At 43.1% G+C, this 17,710-nt stretch overlaps 1 protein-coding gene across 3 annotated transcripts in view; it reads right to left on the bottom strand.

Annotated features, from left to right (window-relative positions):
- Nucleotides 1-1,387: 1,387 nt before the first annotated feature.
- HIPK2 (homeodomain interacting protein kinase 2) overlaps nucleotides 1,388-17,710 on the bottom strand; it is a 305,511-nt gene continuing 289,188 nt past the window's right edge. For all 3 annotated transcript variants that reach the window (XM_086952951.1, XM_086952954.1, XM_086952953.1), the window contains exons 15-16: nucleotides 15,301-15,473; nucleotides 1,388-2,786 (exon numbers count right to left, since the gene is read on the bottom strand). In XM_086952951.1, coding sequence (XP_086809077.1) covers nucleotides 2,340-2,786; nucleotides 15,301-15,473 — 620 coding nt within the window. In that variant the 3' untranslated portion in view covers nucleotides 1,388-2,339. The remainder of the gene's footprint in view (nucleotides 2,787-15,300; nucleotides 15,474-17,710) is intronic.

Genomic DNA, 17,710 nt, shown 5'->3' with positions numbered 1-17,710 from the left:
CATGAATGACTCACAGTTGACATCATCCTATATAAGCATAATCACATTCCCTTTGTAGGGATGGATTTAAAATAGCACTGGGGTTAATACAGAAGTAATGAATCTTTCTCTCTTTAAAAACCATGGAGCTGCTTGCTTTCTGCTTGTGTGTGCTAAAATGAATCTAACCATCTCATCTGAAACAATGCGATCATACGCTTTGCCACCTTATGCCATAAATGAAGGTCTGGGTGTGAGGAGGTGCAGGTAGATGAACAGGTTTTTACCTGTGAAAACAATTCCTCAAACGTAAAGTGTGAACCAAGTGACAGCTCCTACTCTTACACATATAAGGAATGGATTCTTAAAATGTGTTATGTATGGCTTATGTCAGGTGTGTGTAATGTTGGTCAACACGTGTTGTGCCATTCCAGATATTTTGGATACTGTATGCAATTGGTTTCTATTTAGGCCTACTTTGTCAATTACTCTCATGCTGATACCCTGCTGAATCTGGCATAGATTGTATCCTTGTGGCCCAAAGTTTAAATGTTTGTTTTGCTTGCCTAGCCATTTTGAAGGACCTTATTCGCATTCTACTACAACTGCTCCTTATTGTCGCTAAATGATGGACTGCTGGAAGTAGACACATTTAGGAGACCCTGGGAATGCACTCACCTTCTTGGTTTAGCATTTAGTAGATTGTCCTTTGGGAAGCATGTGATATGAGCGACCAGTGAGTGACGTATTCACACAGGAAGAGGTAGGGACTGAGGTGCAAGGCTCCATGGCGAGAACAGCACAGTTCAAGTTTGGCTACAAGGAATGGTTGAGATGGTGGGTGGGTGGGGGTCTATTGTCTCATTTGAGGCTTAATGGTTCAAACTGAGACTTTTGCCAGTGACTTCTAAGCATACCACACCCGCCTGCTTTATAGACAAACGGCATTCCCTCTCAGGTGTCACTGAACCCTAAGCAAGACCCCATAAACGCACCTTTGGGGAATATATTTTAAAATGTTCCAAAAAGATCAGCGCATCAGATATCAGGACCAACCTTTTGCCTGGTGTCTTGCAGGCAGGCCAAAGCCTTCCCCCAACATGGCTGAAAGCCGGGGAACATTTGCAACACTGGAGTCAACCAAACACCGGCCGAGACATTGCCCTCTTCTGCGCAGCCGCAGTCCGTGTGTTCGAAGAGCACCCATAAGACATCGCGGCTGTGGGGCGACGTCCTTAGATTCGGTAAGGCACTACAAGAGAGAGGTGTGAGGCCAGGGCTCTCGAGTTTGGAGGGCCGAACAGAAACAGCACACCCAAACACAGGGTCGACAGACACACACACGCACAGACAAGCGTACACCCGTGAAGAACCAACCCACGTGGAGAGACAACCACAATGTTACTTACATGCCTACGTTATACCACATTTGTTTAGTGTTATTTTTAACTTTTGTGCATTCAACAATGAGGGGATAAAAAACAATTCTATTGGTACGAAACTAGATGCAGCACAGGTTTCTACGTCGGGAGGGGGTGTCTCCGAAACAGCGCTGCTGCCTTTGAGAGGAGCCCGGCTGGAAGGAAGCCCATGTTCGTTCCCCTACAGCACTAAAGTGCGTTAGCATTGAATCCTGAAGTCACGCCTCCTCGCCAGCCAAAACACAGTAGCCACTGGAGCGCTCCCAAAGACAAGATGTCCCAAAATGATGCCACGTTTTTCAGCTGTAAGGGGACAAGCAGCACACTACTACGATAAGACGAAATAGGAATCCAGCATTTCACAAGTATGTGCATTTTTCCCTCCAAAATGGCGAGAACCTTGAGTGAACGTTTATTGAAAAAATGCAATATTGGCCCCTCCCTCCCCGCCTCTGTCCACTTTTTCTTTAAAAACTAGATAGGTAACGGGTTATAGTTACAGCGCTACCTGGGCTTCGGCCCACTTAGAATCTGAATAAATTCCTACGTTCTTGCAATCGCAGATACAATTCCCTATTTTCCATTGTCTTTTTTTTCCTTTGTGTCTTTGAGCAGATTGCCAAACTCTTACACGATGGTTAAATGCTCTATCCGTAGAGTTATTTACGAAGGGCCAAACATAGGCAAAGAATCTGGCAAGAATGAAGCGAAATGTGGGCTGGGCGTTTCAGAAGAATCGTGTATGTTTGTTTATACTCCTTTTCATGAAACCTCCACCATGTCTTCATTGTCTTCTTGCTCTCTTTCCTCTAAGAACTTGCCCTTCAGGGATTGTCCGGCCTTCTTTGCCCTGTTTGCAGGTTTGTTCTTGGGTATAAAAAAGCAGCGCCTCTGCCCTTTTCCCTTCCATGGTACCCCAACCGGTTGTCCAGATAGCAGCTAGAGGAAAGGATACTGGTTGACCTTGGTAGGGCTCAGCGGGAAGCCCGCGTAGACTGTTGCGGTTGGAGATGCTCGGATGTAGGTCTGATGGGCAAACTGTGCCTGGTACTGGCTCGGGTGGATGGTTGGCGAAGGGAGGACTCGGTGGGCCATGCTGACGGGCACCTGATGCACGATGCTGGTCGGGTAGGCGGCGTGTCTGGCTGCTCCTTGGGAGGCGACCAGGTGGGCTACTGTGCCAGTGGAGCCCAGAGCGGCTGGCGCGGTGTAAGTGTAGAGGTGGGGTTGACTGGGCAGGTGCGCTGTAGTCAGGTGAGGGTGGACAGCGCCATGGCTGGGGCTGCTGTGTGGGAAGGAATATGGCGCCTGTGCGATGGTTGGAGCAATATATGCCTGCTGCCGCCGGGGATTCACAGTGCGCTCTGCAGAGAGGTGTGGCGGTGCCTGTGGAGAAAAACATTGACAAGCTTAGACAATTAAGAAAGTCTTCTGGCAAATGGGAGAGAAGCAACATGCAATATAAGAGCAGAGCTGGGTCCCAGCCCTTCAAAAAAACACAACAAATGCCCCGCCATCTACAGCAGAATGGACATTGGACCTCCTTGGAATTTTAAGAAGACCTCTAACAAGGGAGCCAATGAATTTACTAGGAAAGAGATAAAAACAAGGATGTTTCTGCAGTCCTTTGTTGTCATTTCTGGTCCTCGAGTTGCTGCCAATATTTTCACTTCACACACTCGTTTTCCAGTACAGCTAGCTCTTTTCTGGGACACTGTGCTGTCATTTGACTCTTTGCAGGCCTTTTTTTCTGGCCCATGCACTTAGGACCGTCTTCAGACACTGGCTGTCAGGGATTGGACATCCACCCATGCTCCTGAAGATTTGCTGAGTGGATACCACGTGTAAAGCGTTAGCTCAGCACGCTTTTTTTTTTTTTAGAGAAAACAAACTCTCAAAGCAGAAGGTTGTTTTCTTTGAGGAAAAGTAAAGGGCCTCAATGTGCAGTGAGAGTATGCCCTGCCTTTAGGTGGTGATTAAACATTTTCCTATCCCTTTCCTAGCATGCCTCGCCTGGCACTCACGAGCAGGGAAAAGAGTGACACTCATCCGACCGTCATAGTGATCCAGAAGACCTGTGGCAGTAGAGGTTCTACCCATGGTAACTAAGTGGTTCCGCTAATTCTAAATACAGTAGGGGAACCACAGATTTGGCAGGAAGAAGAGATCCTCCAGTTTGTGACATTCTTTCCACTCACCCAAACCCTAATTGCAGCCCTTAGTGACCAACCCAGGTTTGCTTTAAGCCTAGGGCTCAGTCCTAAAAAAGTAAGTGGGGGACTCCCCAAGTTAGGCAAAATGGGTGTAACATCACTGCGCATGACATCACAGGAATGACATCACAGAAAGTGGCATCACAACTGAATACATCACTGGCAGTCACTGACATCAGATCTTAAGACCTCACATATGTTTAGAAGGTATATCATGAGTACATTTGAGTGAATTACAATATTTAACAAATGAGATTTTGCACTGTGAGTTATGCCTAAATATTGATGCAACTCTGGTGCAAAATCTGTTTCTCACCGTACACATTTTTTTAAAATCCCTGCCATAAAGAAATTAGCAAAAATCAGAAACGTGGCAGTAAATCTGTTCTTCTTAATTGGTTACAGTGTCTGTATTTTACAACATCTTATGGGGTTAAGGTACCTGCTGCCGGGATCTTTGTGTACCAGTTAAATCTCAGGGAATAATAATAATGGTAAGATAACTCTGGAGAATAACGCATTTGCTGGAGAGATCTGTGTTTTGCCTAGTCTCCGTTTTAACCCCTTAAGCGCTGCCGTCGGCCAATGGTCATCGCGTGCACTACCTTGGTAGTGCTGCGCACGTCCGTTGGCCGACGCGGCCCCACCCGTTATTCGAACGTTCAGCACTGGACGCTGAACGTTCGACGCTCTAAATGGGTTAAAACAAAGAAGTATAGAGAGTTAATTTGTCTCCTGCAAACACGTCATGTTAACATGCAAATGACAGATTTTTATTTTATATAAATAGGTAAGTGGGTTACTGCTTTTAAGACAGATAATTGTAATCATACTATAGCACAATGAGGTATGAAAGACATGTGGCTCCCACACCTTGTAATCCTCGCTGTCTTATGTAGCACATCCTCTACATTGTTGTTCACACATATGATTTATTGTCAATTTATAATCTGTACGTGTGATGTGAAGCGCTCTGACACCCTGTACTGGGATGAGTAGTAGCCTTCTCATCCCAATGCAGGGTGTCAGAGTGCTTTCCATCACACGTACACAGATAACAATTTAAATACCACTATTTTGTTTGAAATCTTTTACAATGCGTTAGCACTACTGTAACGCTAAAGCGCTATAAAAGAAATAAAACAAAAGTAGTGGTATTTAAATTGTTATTTGTGTAAATACTGGGGTGACCAACACGTCTGAAATTCATACACTGTATCCATATCTCTTACATACAGGGACTGAACAAAGTCAAAAGTGTTTCTCTCTTAAGTACCTGTGAAGTGATATCTTTGTATCCCCACCATTTTTTTAATGGAGTTTTGTTTAGAGCAAACATGACCCGGTATCGAGTATCAGAGTGCTTTACATACCACCAGTTGCGTTACATGAGGACACATTCATTTCTGTTAGGCACAGGGAGATTAAGTGATTTGCCCAGAATGACGGGATGTTCAGCGTCATTGCCATTGCATCTATGTGTGAGGTTCCCAATACCTCTCCGCCAGGATACTCCTATCGCCTAATGGCCCCTTGACATCGGCTTTGTTATGGGTGAAGCTGGAAACTGATAAGGCCCTTCCTCTCCTGCACGTTGCTGCTTGGAACAAAAGCAGACACATACAGGCCTGCTAGAAGTGTCCCGGGGTTGGAACAAAAGCAGACACATACAGGCCTGCTAGAAGTGTCCTGGGGTCAGACAATTACACCAGGACAAGTTCAGCATATCGGGAGAAGCAGTGCTTAATTTGTAAAAAACAGTAAGTGCCAGGGCTCTTGTCAGGAGGCCACTGCAGCTTGCACCACACATTGCCCCCTGCTAGCACTGCAAAGATTGATAACACAACTTCTAAGCACCACACTCCTATAAGTGTGACAGTTTGGATTATTTCAGGACCCAAAGCTATAAGAATGACTTGGGAAGCAGGCAATTGTAATTTTGTATGTATATTGAATTCATGCTTAACTGTTGTTGTGGTCATCTCTCAATTGGCCAGACAGCGTCACCTTGTGGCAGACTGTCACAAGCACTGTTGCTGACAATTAAATGCCGAGCACCGGAAACCACAGGCTCAAATTAAGCACTGGGGAGAAGCAGAAAAGGGACGTGGCACTCCACTGATAGCGGCCAGCTTTGGTGTAGGCTAGACACCATCTACCCTCTGAAAATTGGTGAAGTCATTGTCTACCTGCATCTAGCCTCAACTCAAGCCCTGTTTAAGTCAGTGAGTTGAATAGACAGCAGTTTTCACAATTGGCTCCAATCTTTAAACTTTCAGCAAGATGGCTTAGTGAACAGAATGCTCCGCACTGACAAAAGTGATGCCTGTAAGTCATCAGTTTGATTCCCATCTAGCCAGAAGCAGCCTCCCCTCCTTGGAAAGATTATTAAATGAAGTACCATAAACAGAGTATTAGTAACAGCACTTAGAAATAACCGAAGCCAGCGGTATATGAAAAACTATTATTACTACTACAATGAACTCCTTATAAATGTTTATTTGTATGCAAGATTAATTCCCCTTTTGCAGAAAGTTAGGTTGAGGCTACTCGCTGGGAAAACAAGAAAGAAAAAGTTTGAATCAACATAGAGTGTGTCACTGTGCGCTTACAGTTGATGTTATTGGTCAAAATAAACGATATCAACAAAGCCAATGGGTTAAATGTATTATCACAAGCAGTGTCCGCACATTCAAGCGAGGTGCACGGTTAGGAGCCACGAGCAGTTTAGTTATGGAGTAGTCAGTCCCTTATGCAGTTCCAGGAGAGCACTAGAAGGGAGGCAGAAGGATATGCCCAAATAACCAATAGCAGTAGGTGACAGATGAATACTCCTCTTGGGCTCGGTCAAGATGTGACTGTTAAAAGTCTCAAGACAATGAATAACAAGCATTTGCAATGCAATAGGTCTCGCATTAGGAAAGTTTGAGCTATTGGTATTGATAATGACAATTTTTTTTATTTATGTGTTGGTTTTGAAAATAGCGAAATGAATAGCTTTGTAATTTACGATGCCAGTAGTTATAACTTTCGCAAATGTGACACCTATAGCATTCGTAATGCAATATGTGTTTTATTTACGTGACTTAGATGTATTGATATTACAAATAACAATGGCTTTTAATTTTTTTAAATAATTAATACTTAAATAAAAGTTATTGTATTTTATGATGGCAATAGCTTAAAATTTTGTAAATAACTTTTGTGAAGATTATTTCAGTGTATTTTATTGTGACGAAAATCCAAGAACAGAAGTGAAATATTCTTTTTGTGACATTTGTAATAAAGCTTGAAATATTGAGAGAACATATTTGAACCAGTTGTTGTTGAATGGTTGCACAGATTGATGCTGTGGTGGCGCTGAGTGATGTTGTGGTGGCGACGAGTGATGTTGTGGAGTTCAGTGATGCTGTGGTAGTGCATAGTGATGTTGTGGTGCCCCTGAGTGATGCTGTGGTGATGCGATAGATAGATAGAGTGAGTGCGATAGATAGATAGATGGAGTGAGGGCGATAGATAGATAGAGGGAGGGAGGGCGATAGATAGATAGAGGGAGGGCGATAGATAGAGTGAGGGCAATAGATAGATAGAGTGAGAGCGATACATAAATAGATAAATAGATAGAGTGAGGGTGATAGATAGACAGATAGATAGAGTGAGGGCGATCGATAGATAGATAGATTGATGGCGATAGATAGAGTGAGTGCGATAAATGGACAGATAGAGTGAGTGCGATAGATAGGTAGACAGATAGATAGAGTGAGGGTGATAGATAGATAGAGTGAGGGCGATGGATATATAGTTAAATAGCTAGATAGATAGATAGATAGATAGATAGATAGATAGATAGATAGATAGATAGATAGATAGATAGATAGATAGATAGAGTGAGTGAGGGCGATAGATAGATAAGAGTGAGGGCGATAGATAGATAGAGTGAGGGCGATAGATAGATAGAGTGAGGGCGATAGATAGATAGAGTGAGGGCGATAGATAGAGTGAGAGCGATAGATAGATAGAGTGAGGCCGATAGTTAGATAGAGTGAGGGCGATAGAGTGAGGGTGATAGATAGATCGATAGATAGATAGATAGATAGATATATAGATAGATAGATAGAGTGGGGGCGATAGATAGATAGAGTGAGGGTGATAGATCGATAGAGTGAGGGCGATAGATAGATAGAGTGAGGCCGATAGTTAGATAGAGTGAGGGCGATAGAGTGAGGGTGATAGATAGATCGATAGATAGATAGATAGATAGATATATAGATAGATAGATAGATAGAGTGGGGGCGATAGATAGATAGAGTGAGGGTGATAGATCGATAGAGTGAGGGCGATAGATAGATAGAGTGAGGGCGATAGATAGATAGATAGAGTGAGGGCGATAGATAGATAGATAGAGTGAGGGCGATAGATAGATAGATAGAGTGAGGGCGATAGATAGATAGAGTGAGGGCGATAGATAGATAGACTGAGGGCAATAGATAGAGTGAGGGCGATAGATAGACAGATAGAGTTAGGGCGATAGGTAGATAGAGAAATGGCAATAGATAGATAGAGTGAGGGCGATAGATAGATAGAGTGAGGGCGATAGATAGATAGAGTGAGGGCGATAGATAGAGTGAGGGCGATAGATAGATAGAGTGAGGGCGATAGATAGATAATGTGAGGGCGATAGATAGAGTGAGGACGATAGATAGATAGAGTGAGGGCGATAGATAGATAATGTGAGGGTGATAGATAGAGTGAGGGTGATATATAGAGTGAGTGCGATATATAGATAGAGTGAGGCGATAGATAGAGTGAGGGCGATAAATAGATAGAGTGAGGGCAATAGATAGATAGATAGAGTGAGGGCGATAGATAGATAGATAGAGTGAGGGCGATAGATAGATAGAGTGAGGGCGATAGATAGATAGAGTGAGGGCGATAGATAGAGTGAGGGCGATAGATAATTAATGTGAGGGTGATAGATAGAGTGAGGGCGATATATAGATAGAGTGAGGGCGATATATAGATAGAGTGAGGCGATAGATAGAGTGAGGGCGATAGATAGAGTGAGGGCGATAGATAGAGTGAGGGCGATAGATAGAGTGAGGGCGATAGATAGAGTGAGGGCGATAGATAGATAGAGTGAGGGCGATAAATAGATAGAGTGAGGGCGATAGATAGATAGAGTGAGGCAGATAGATAGATAGATAGAGTGAGGGAGAGAGATAGAGAGATAGATAGATAGATAGATAGATAGATAGATAGATAGATAGATAGATAGATAGATAGATAGATAGATAGATAGATAGATAGATAGATAGATAGATAGATAGATAGATAGAGTGAGGGCGATAGATAGATAGACTGAGGGCAATAAATCAAATCAAATCCACTTTATTTGATTATTTTAAAATCATAAAAGTATGCTATACAAACACATGATGAGATCAGAATTAATTAATACAGGAAGAATAAAAAATAAATTACACAAAACGTACGTATATACAAAATACACAGTGGTGTTGAATTATTAAATGTTCGTAGAAGCTTACAAATTGCACATGGAAGTCGGCAAGTCAAGGCAGATTTAAAAACAGCAAAATTTACTTCATGTGCGATCTCCATTGATTGGTGGTGTCAATTACGATTTGAGATAATACATAATCCGAGGATGTTTGCCCCAAGAATCTGTTCTTCTTATTGCGGATGGATGCAAACAGGAAGTTTGCTACCCCAAACATGACGGCAGGGGATTCCATTAATTGGAGGTAGAGTAATGCAGGTTTTCCCTGCAAGAAACCCCTGTCTTTAAATAGTGGGATGATAAACTTTTTCCTGCCTCCCATATAAAATGGGCAAAAAAACACAAAATGCATCGAGTCCTGATATGAATGGTCATCACACTTGCAAGGAGCAGCGTCCTCAGGTTTGCACCACCCGCTAAAAATTCCCAATAACAAATGCAACTGATTAAAACGAAATTTTGTTATCAACCATCGGTGGAAAGGTTTGGTGACAATTGTCAAGTACGGTTGACTCGATATGGACATTATCAACATATAATGAGCCCTCACAGTTGGTTTACTTATTTCTGTGACTTCACGATCCAGTTCTCTGGACCTTAAAACGTTTGTTTTAACCCAGCTGATGTCAGCTTTGGTTAGACCTTCTGGGTTGGTGTAAATCTCCGGTCGTCCCAAATAATTAGATGTAGATTTAATAAAGGACAGCCATTGTATTTCCTTCGCTTTATCAAGTAACATACAGTCCCTGATGATTTTATGGTTCAGTGAGACTGACGGCAATAGATAGATAGACTGGGGGCGATAGATAGAGTGAGGGCGATAGATAGATAGATAGATAGATAGATAGATAGATAGATAGATAGATAGATAGATAGATAGATAGAGTGAGGGCAATAGATAGAGTGAGGGCGATAGATAGGTAGATAGAGAGATGGCGATAGATAGATAGAGTGAGGGCGATAGATAGAGTGAGGGCGATAGATAGATAGATAGATAGATAGATAGATAGATAGATAGATAGATAGATAGAGTGAGGGTGATAGATAGAGTGAGGGTGATAGATAGATAGAGTGAGGGCAATAGATAGATAGAGTGAAGGCGATAGATAGATAGCTAGATAGATAGATAGATAGATAGATAGATAGATAGATAGAGTGAGGGCGATAGATAGAGTGAAGGCAATAGATAGATAGAGTGAGGGCGATAGATAGAGTGAGGGCGATAGATAGATAGCTAGCTAGATAGATAGATATAGATAGATAGAGTGAGGGCGATAGATAGATAGATAGATAGATAGATAGATAGATAGATAGATAGATAGATAGATAGATAGATAGATAGGTAGAGTGAGGGCGATAGATAGATAGAGTGAGGGCGATAGATAGATAGATAGATAGATAGATAGATAGATAGATAGATAGATAGATAGATAGATAGATAGATAGATAGATGGATAGATAGAATGAGGGCGATAGATGGATAGAGTATGGCTTATAGATAGAGTGAGGCTGATAGATAGATAGATAGATAGATAGATAGATAGATAGATAGATAGATAGATAGATAGATAGATAGATAGATAGATAGATAGATAGAGTGAGGGCGATAGAGTGAGGGCGATAGATAGATAGAGTGAGGGCGATAGATAGATAGAGTGAGATAGATAGATAGATAGATAGATAGATAGATAGATAGATAGATAGATAGATAGATAGATAGATAGAGTGAGGGCGATAGATAGATAGAGTGAGGCCGATAGATAGATAGATAGATAGATAGATAGATAGATAGATAGATAGATAGATAGAGTGAGGCTGATAGATAGATAGATAGATAGATAGATAGATAGATAGATAGATAGATAGATAGATAGATAGATAGATAGATAGATAAGAGTGAGGGCGATAGATAGATAGATAGATAGATAGATAGATAGATAGAGTGAGGGCGATAGATAGAGTGAGGGCGATAGATAGAGTGAGGGCGATATATAGATAGAGTGAGGGCGATTGATAGATAGATAGATAGATAGATAGATAGATAGATAGATAGATAGATAGATAGATAGATAGATAGATAGATAGATAGATAGATAGAGGGCGATAGCTAGATAGATAGATAGATAGATAGATAGATAGATAGATAGATAGATAGATAGATAGATAGATAGATAGATAGATAGATAGATAGAGTGAGGGCGATAGATAGATAGAGTGAGGGCGATAGATAGATAGAGTGAGGGCGATAGATAGATAGATAGATAGATAGATAGATAGATAGATAGATAGATAGATAGATAGATAGATAGATAGATAGATAGATAGATAGATAGAGTGAGGGTGATAGATAGATAGAGTGAGGGCGATAGATAGATAGAGTGAGGGCGATAGATAGATAGATAGAGTGAGGGCGATAGATAGATGGTTGTGTGTGTGGGGTTGGGTGTGTTGGGTTTGGGGTTGTGTGTGTGGTTGTGTCTGTTGTGTTTGGGGTTGTGTGTGTGGTTGTGGGGTTGTGTGTGTTGCTGTGTGTGTGCTTGTGGTTGTGTGGGGTTGTATGTTTGGGGTTTGTGTGTGTGGGTGTGGTGGGTTGTGTGTGTGTGGTGGGTTGTGTGTGTGTGGGGTTGTGTGTGTGTGGGGGTGTGTGTTGGGGGTTGTGTGTGTGGGGGGTTGTGTGTGTGTGGGACTGTGTGTGGAGTTGTGTGTGGGGGTTGTGTGTGTGGGGGGGGTTGTGTGTGGCTATGAGAGTACAGTAAACTTGGTTTAACCAGCACAAATACTGAGCTGTGAATTGTCACAAGAAGACACTAGTGCACCCTACCACCGTCAAGAGGATTAGGTTAAGACCAATGACTTGCAACTAGTCAAGAATGTGGGCCTGTGCTCTCAGTGCAACAAGTCAGTGGCACCTCGCCCAAGATAATTCTGGTCGATCCAATAACGTGCAAGCAACATGGGACCTCTGTGCCCAGATGCAACGAGCCACTTGGACCGATAATACAAGGATGATGCCACCACTATGAAAACTGAATCTAGCTAAAAGTGTGTAACTGGGGAATGTTGTGTAACCAGCCACATCCATCCTCCCTAAAGTAACTAGAACCACCTATTTAAAACTAGATGATCCCTTGATGTGAACCAGATGGAAAGAAGAAATAAGTGGCCTTCCGGGGAAACTCACAGTAGCCAGCATTTAGACCCTTGGGATTTGCAACCATTTCAGTAGACTGATGTTCGTAAAGCTAAGGTCTTATGTTCCTATCCCCATTTGTTCAATTATGTGAAATATGTTCCAAAATAAGCAATGAACAAATTAGAAAAGCTAATAGCTAATGTGTTTCTTGTTTATGTTGCCTTGTGCACAGTCTCTGTAAATGTTAACTTGCAGAATAGGTAATGATTAACGCTGATACTTATGAGAACTATATTACAAATGTGGCATTTAAAACAAGCGATTTGCCAAATATCACACATTTTGTGTGAAGACTGTCAGCCGGCACTAGGTAGGTCTCCCCTCCAGGAGGGACAGGGGAGGGGAGCAAGCCCTCTTGAAGTGTCATCGGCCGGGCTCACAACGCATCTTCATTAACCATAACATGTGGAAGAGTCATTGTGGCAGGAAAGGGAAGCAACAGGTCGTACTGAGCTCCGCCGAGGGGGGAGGGGGGCAGGGGGGGGAGAGAAAAGGGAAAGCCAGATGCAGAGAGATCAGGGGGAGAAGTGGGCAGAAGGTGAGGCGGGGAGAGGAGCCAGGAGAGTGATTATGACGGGGGAGAAGAGAAAACGGAGGCGGAAACAAAAGACAACTCGGGGGAAGGTGGTGGAACCATTGAAGGGGGAGGAGAACATGAGAACGAAAGAGAACAAAAGGGAGCAAGAAAACAAGGAGCAAAAAAGGGAAAGAGAGAAAAAGAAAAGAAGAGCCTAGAAGCACTTCTGTTTTTGCAACGCCCTACCGAAAAAACTGTATCAAGCATTCCCGTGGAACGGGGGGGGGGGAGTATAAAGGGGGTAATAGGCAAAGTGGGGAAGAGAAGCTTAGAAGACAGGTTCAGACAAGTGTGTGAGCGAGAGAAGAAAAAAAGCAGACTAACAATATGAAAAGGGAAAACTTGAGAGAAAGGAGAGTAAGAGGCAACTTAAAAGGATAGAGACAGGCGAAAGGAGACTAAAGGAAGAGCGAGAAAAGGACAAGGCAAGATGAATGAGTAAGAAAAGTGGAAAGGAGAGAAGAGCGCTAGAAAAACGAAGAGGTTGAGAATTAGGGAAAGAGCAAACAGTGGAAAGTAGCAGCAACAGGAACAAGCAGGAAGTGGGATAAAGGAGCGGGTGGCAAATAGTGAGCACTTTTGCGGCCGCTTTTGATGTTCTCAGTGGCCGCGCGGCTCACTTAGAACATCAAAGTGGCTGCGAAAGTCCTCCCAAAGGCTGCAGGCGGACAAATGGTGTGCACGCCCGGCGCACATGCAGAGTGCCCGATCCGCATGCAGACTTTGGGAGCATTTTTGAAAGCCCTTACTTAACTCTCACAGAGCAACGCGTGCGCGTTGGCTCAGCGAGACCTAAAAAAGGCTGGTCGCAGAAAACAAATGGCTGAAAGAGCGGGCTCAAAGTCTACTTACATGTAAACCTAAGAAGTTTTTTTCACTAACATATTTTTTAAGAATTAACCACTAGTTGGCAGAATAATACAAAGTATGTGAATCTGGATTATTACTTTGTTGAAAAGTTCCTAATCTGAGTCCTTGAATACATTTTGTACCAGAACACAAAACACTTGCTACTTAATGCAGTTCGCCGCATCCTCAACATCTAGGAGCTGGTATGTAGTCAGATTAAAGCATCTTCGTACTGGAGCCCTCAGTGGAGGTGGTATTTTTGGGGGATGGTATTAACAGTACAACAATATCTGAAGCACTCCTAGGTACTCTGGCCAAGGTAGCGCTCCGCAGTAACTACTGACAGTGACCAGACACTGTGCCTTTAGAGTATGGTTCTGATCTCCCTGTAGCGACACCACTGGGAAGTGAACAGCAGTCTAGCCAGTGTTAAGATGCTAAATATCTGTAATTGCTTTTTATTAATCAATTTTATTGGGTTTTAAGTACAATCGCACCCAATAAGATAAATAAACTGATAAGGGCCAGCCGCCCACGCCATGTACGGTTTTCCTTTCACAAATATCAGTGTAGGCAGTTCTAGGTCAAATCCATAAGAATCTGCATTTTCTTTTGCTTGCCTCACATCCTCCCACCACCACCACCATCCTTCAGCCAGTAATCTATGAGCACTACCTGCAGTTAGCCAGTGGACTTGTATAGTCAGTATAGTTTGAGGCGAGAAAAGTCAGCAAACCACTTTTTGCGATTACAAACATGCATGAAACGTGGTCTTTCTAACCAACGCTATGCCAGACAAATGGAATTTTAGGATGCGGTCTATGATACGCTCTGGTTATTAACTAAACTTGTCTCTCACTGTCTGAAGTAGAGCAGAAGCACCAGCTGACTGAATCCCAACCCCTCCATTAGCTTATGCTGATCTTCTGATGCTCAGTCAATTCTTACTCATGTGCAAACCATGAATGGCCTGAAGCTGATTCTGTTGTAATTGTATTGTAATTGCATTTATATAGTACTTACTACCCCTGACGAGGGGTAACAGAACCATCCAGCCACGGCGCTGGCACCCACGCCGATAATGATAACTTGTTCTTATATAGAACCTTATACCATTTTTTTCCATTTCACAGTACTGACATTATCTCGTAATACTGTTAACCAACTAAATTATACTCCTTTTATCAACCTTAGAAGAATGAAGGGGTGAGCTGGCTTTGCTGGAGCTTCAACTCGTACCCTGCAGAGGGGGGATATCTCTCTCTCTCTACACGCAGAGAGCATCTCATTAGCAAAAGTTTAATTTCTCATTGAGACGTGGAAAAATATAGGGACGTAGGGGACATCACAAGAAAGTGCACAGAGGTTTGGTTGGAAGTAGAGGGAGGCAGCATAGCTCTGTTCTATGAATGGAATATAAACCCCGTCATGACATCATCAGACTGCGCATATGAGAGAAGAAGGATGTTTCTGACCAGCTTAATACCCATATCAAAGGTATTCCTATAGGACAATTTCTGTGCCCGCAGAAGACTGATCTCATTCCTTACCTGGCTGAGGTTCAGTGGCTGCTGCTGTTGGAAAGTGTGGATCCCTAGCCGCTGCTGGCGGTATGAGATGGCTCCCGATGAGCCTCCTGAAGAGTGGCTGCTGGTCGCACTCCCCAGGTTGGAGGATGACGACTTGGACTTGTACGCTGGTGTGGTGTGGCTCGTGGTGGTGTCTGCAATAGTAAAAAGAAGGAAGGCCAAGAACATGAATATAGCTGGCCAGACACCTCAATATACACCCCTTTGCATCAGTGCTCATTGGCCACAGCACAAAGCATGCATCGACGCTTGTTGGCCACATCACAGAATGGTAGATGAAACACTCGCTGACCATACCGTAATCCACTATCTATATTCTCCTCATGGGTGGCGCTCAATACACTGTTACATCAAAAAGGCAAGGACGGGTCCATTTAGACTCCAGATGTCATTTTATCTTCTTTGCTTGGAAGTCAGTTTTCATGACACTGCGTGACCATTGATGCCAAGTGGCATTATGTGATTACAGACACATTCACTTTTTATTTAAAGGCACGATGCAGGCAGACTGTGGTTTGTAACATCAATACCTAAATGAAGGGGTTAAGCTGCAAGTCCCTGAATGCAAAGTGTTGTCTAAAATGACAGCATAAGTCGAATGGGTCAAACATGGCAATGTTTTAAGAGGCAGATTGTTATGCCGGATAAAGAGGGTGCCAAAGTATAGAGTAACTTGAATTATTTTACAGACCAAATCCTTTAGCTGAGGAAATGGACATAAAGGCAATATATCACGGTCTAATGGGCCAGGACCGAGGTGCAACTGACTCAACACCTTGAAGCTGTGGGGAACCAATAATGAAGGACATCTCCACACAGTTCACCTCAGTGCACCCAATCACCTGCTGCAGTGATGTGAGGAGATGCAGTACAATGTGCACAGGTTATTGCTGAGCAGCAAGAGTTCATGCAGATGCTTAACTAACTGTACTCAGAAGCAGTGACGGCGAGTCAACGTTATGTGGAGACAGTGCAGGGAGCCGTGGTGCTAAGTACAGATCACCTAGAGGCAGTAATCAAATTCCTGGGAATATTTAAATTTTTACCTGGTGGGACAGAAAAGGGATCATGAATGTACTAAACACATGTGAGGAGGGATCATAACGGCATGCATAATTTGCATTGATGGAGGAGCACGAGTTCAGCCAACACTGATGAGGAGGCATCATAAAGATGTGTATAGATCACCTGAGCGCATTCAGGAGGATCACCAGATGTTGGTGCAGAAGGGACCATAGAAATGTCTACAGTTCATGTTGCAGCATTGAAGAGGGACCTTCAATGCAGATGAAGAAGGACTGCAGAGATTTGTATAGGTTACCCGGCGGTAAAGAACAGAGTGTATGGTTCACCTGGCAGCACCATGAAAAGGACCATGACTTGGCCAAGATTTCTGAGGATTGATTATTACAGTGGATACAGTTTTCTTGACAGCATAGCCGAGTTGTCAGGAGTTTAGCCTCACACTAGTCATGTGGGGTTCATGGTAACGTGTGTAACTAGTGGTCAGAAATGATGAAAATGTGTGTAGTTTACCTCGTCTCATTGAGGAAGAATCTGAAATTTGCCAAATAGCAATGAGGAGGGTCTATTTTACCTGGCAGCACTCATGAGTTTAGCCCACTTAGATGAGCACGGGTGCCATAGGTATGTGTAGGTTACCTTTCAGTAGTGAATTAAGTTCATGGTGATGTTTATATTTTACATGGCAGTTAGAGGAAGGATCACAAGTTTACCCAACATTGGAGATGAGGATGCGAACGTTATTGTTTTCCTAGCCGCACTGAGGAGAGTCCATAAGTTTACCAAAAACTGATAAGGAGGGATCATGGCAATGTGTATAGCTTAGCTGGCAGCACTGAAGAGGGGTCATGGGTTTACCCAATAAGTGGTCTAGGTGGATTGTGGAGATGAGCAGAGTTTAACTGACAGCAGCATGGATCACAGCAATATATATATAGGTAGCATGGCAACAGATAACATCATGTATCTCACAGCACTGAGGAAGGGCCATGAGTTCACCCAACATTTGTGAGACGGAATCCTGAATTTACCCTACATAGGTGAAGAGGGATCATGGAGATGTAAAACATTTACCTGGAAGCATAGAGGGATCATGAGTTGACACAGTGGTGGTTCAGGGGTATTGTCTACCCAGCAGCATCGAGGAGGAATCAGAGATATGTTTACAATCTACACAACAGGAACGAGAAAGGACCATGGAGCTGTGTAAAGCTTTCCTGGTAGCACTGAAGAGGGATCATGAGTTTAATTGACACTGGAGATTATGTATCATAGAGACTGAATAATGATACACTGATGAGGGGTCATGAGAATGTATAAAAATTCAAATGATCTCATCCTGGCAACT

Source organism: Lissotriton vulgaris, chromosome 1_2, assembly GCF_964263255.1.
Source record: "Lissotriton vulgaris chromosome 1_2, aLisVul1.2, whole genome shotgun sequence".
In the NCBI taxonomy this organism is placed as follows: Eukaryota; Metazoa; Chordata; class Amphibia; order Caudata; family Salamandridae; genus Lissotriton; species Lissotriton vulgaris.
This window is presented reverse-complemented; position numbering and strand designations above follow the sequence as displayed.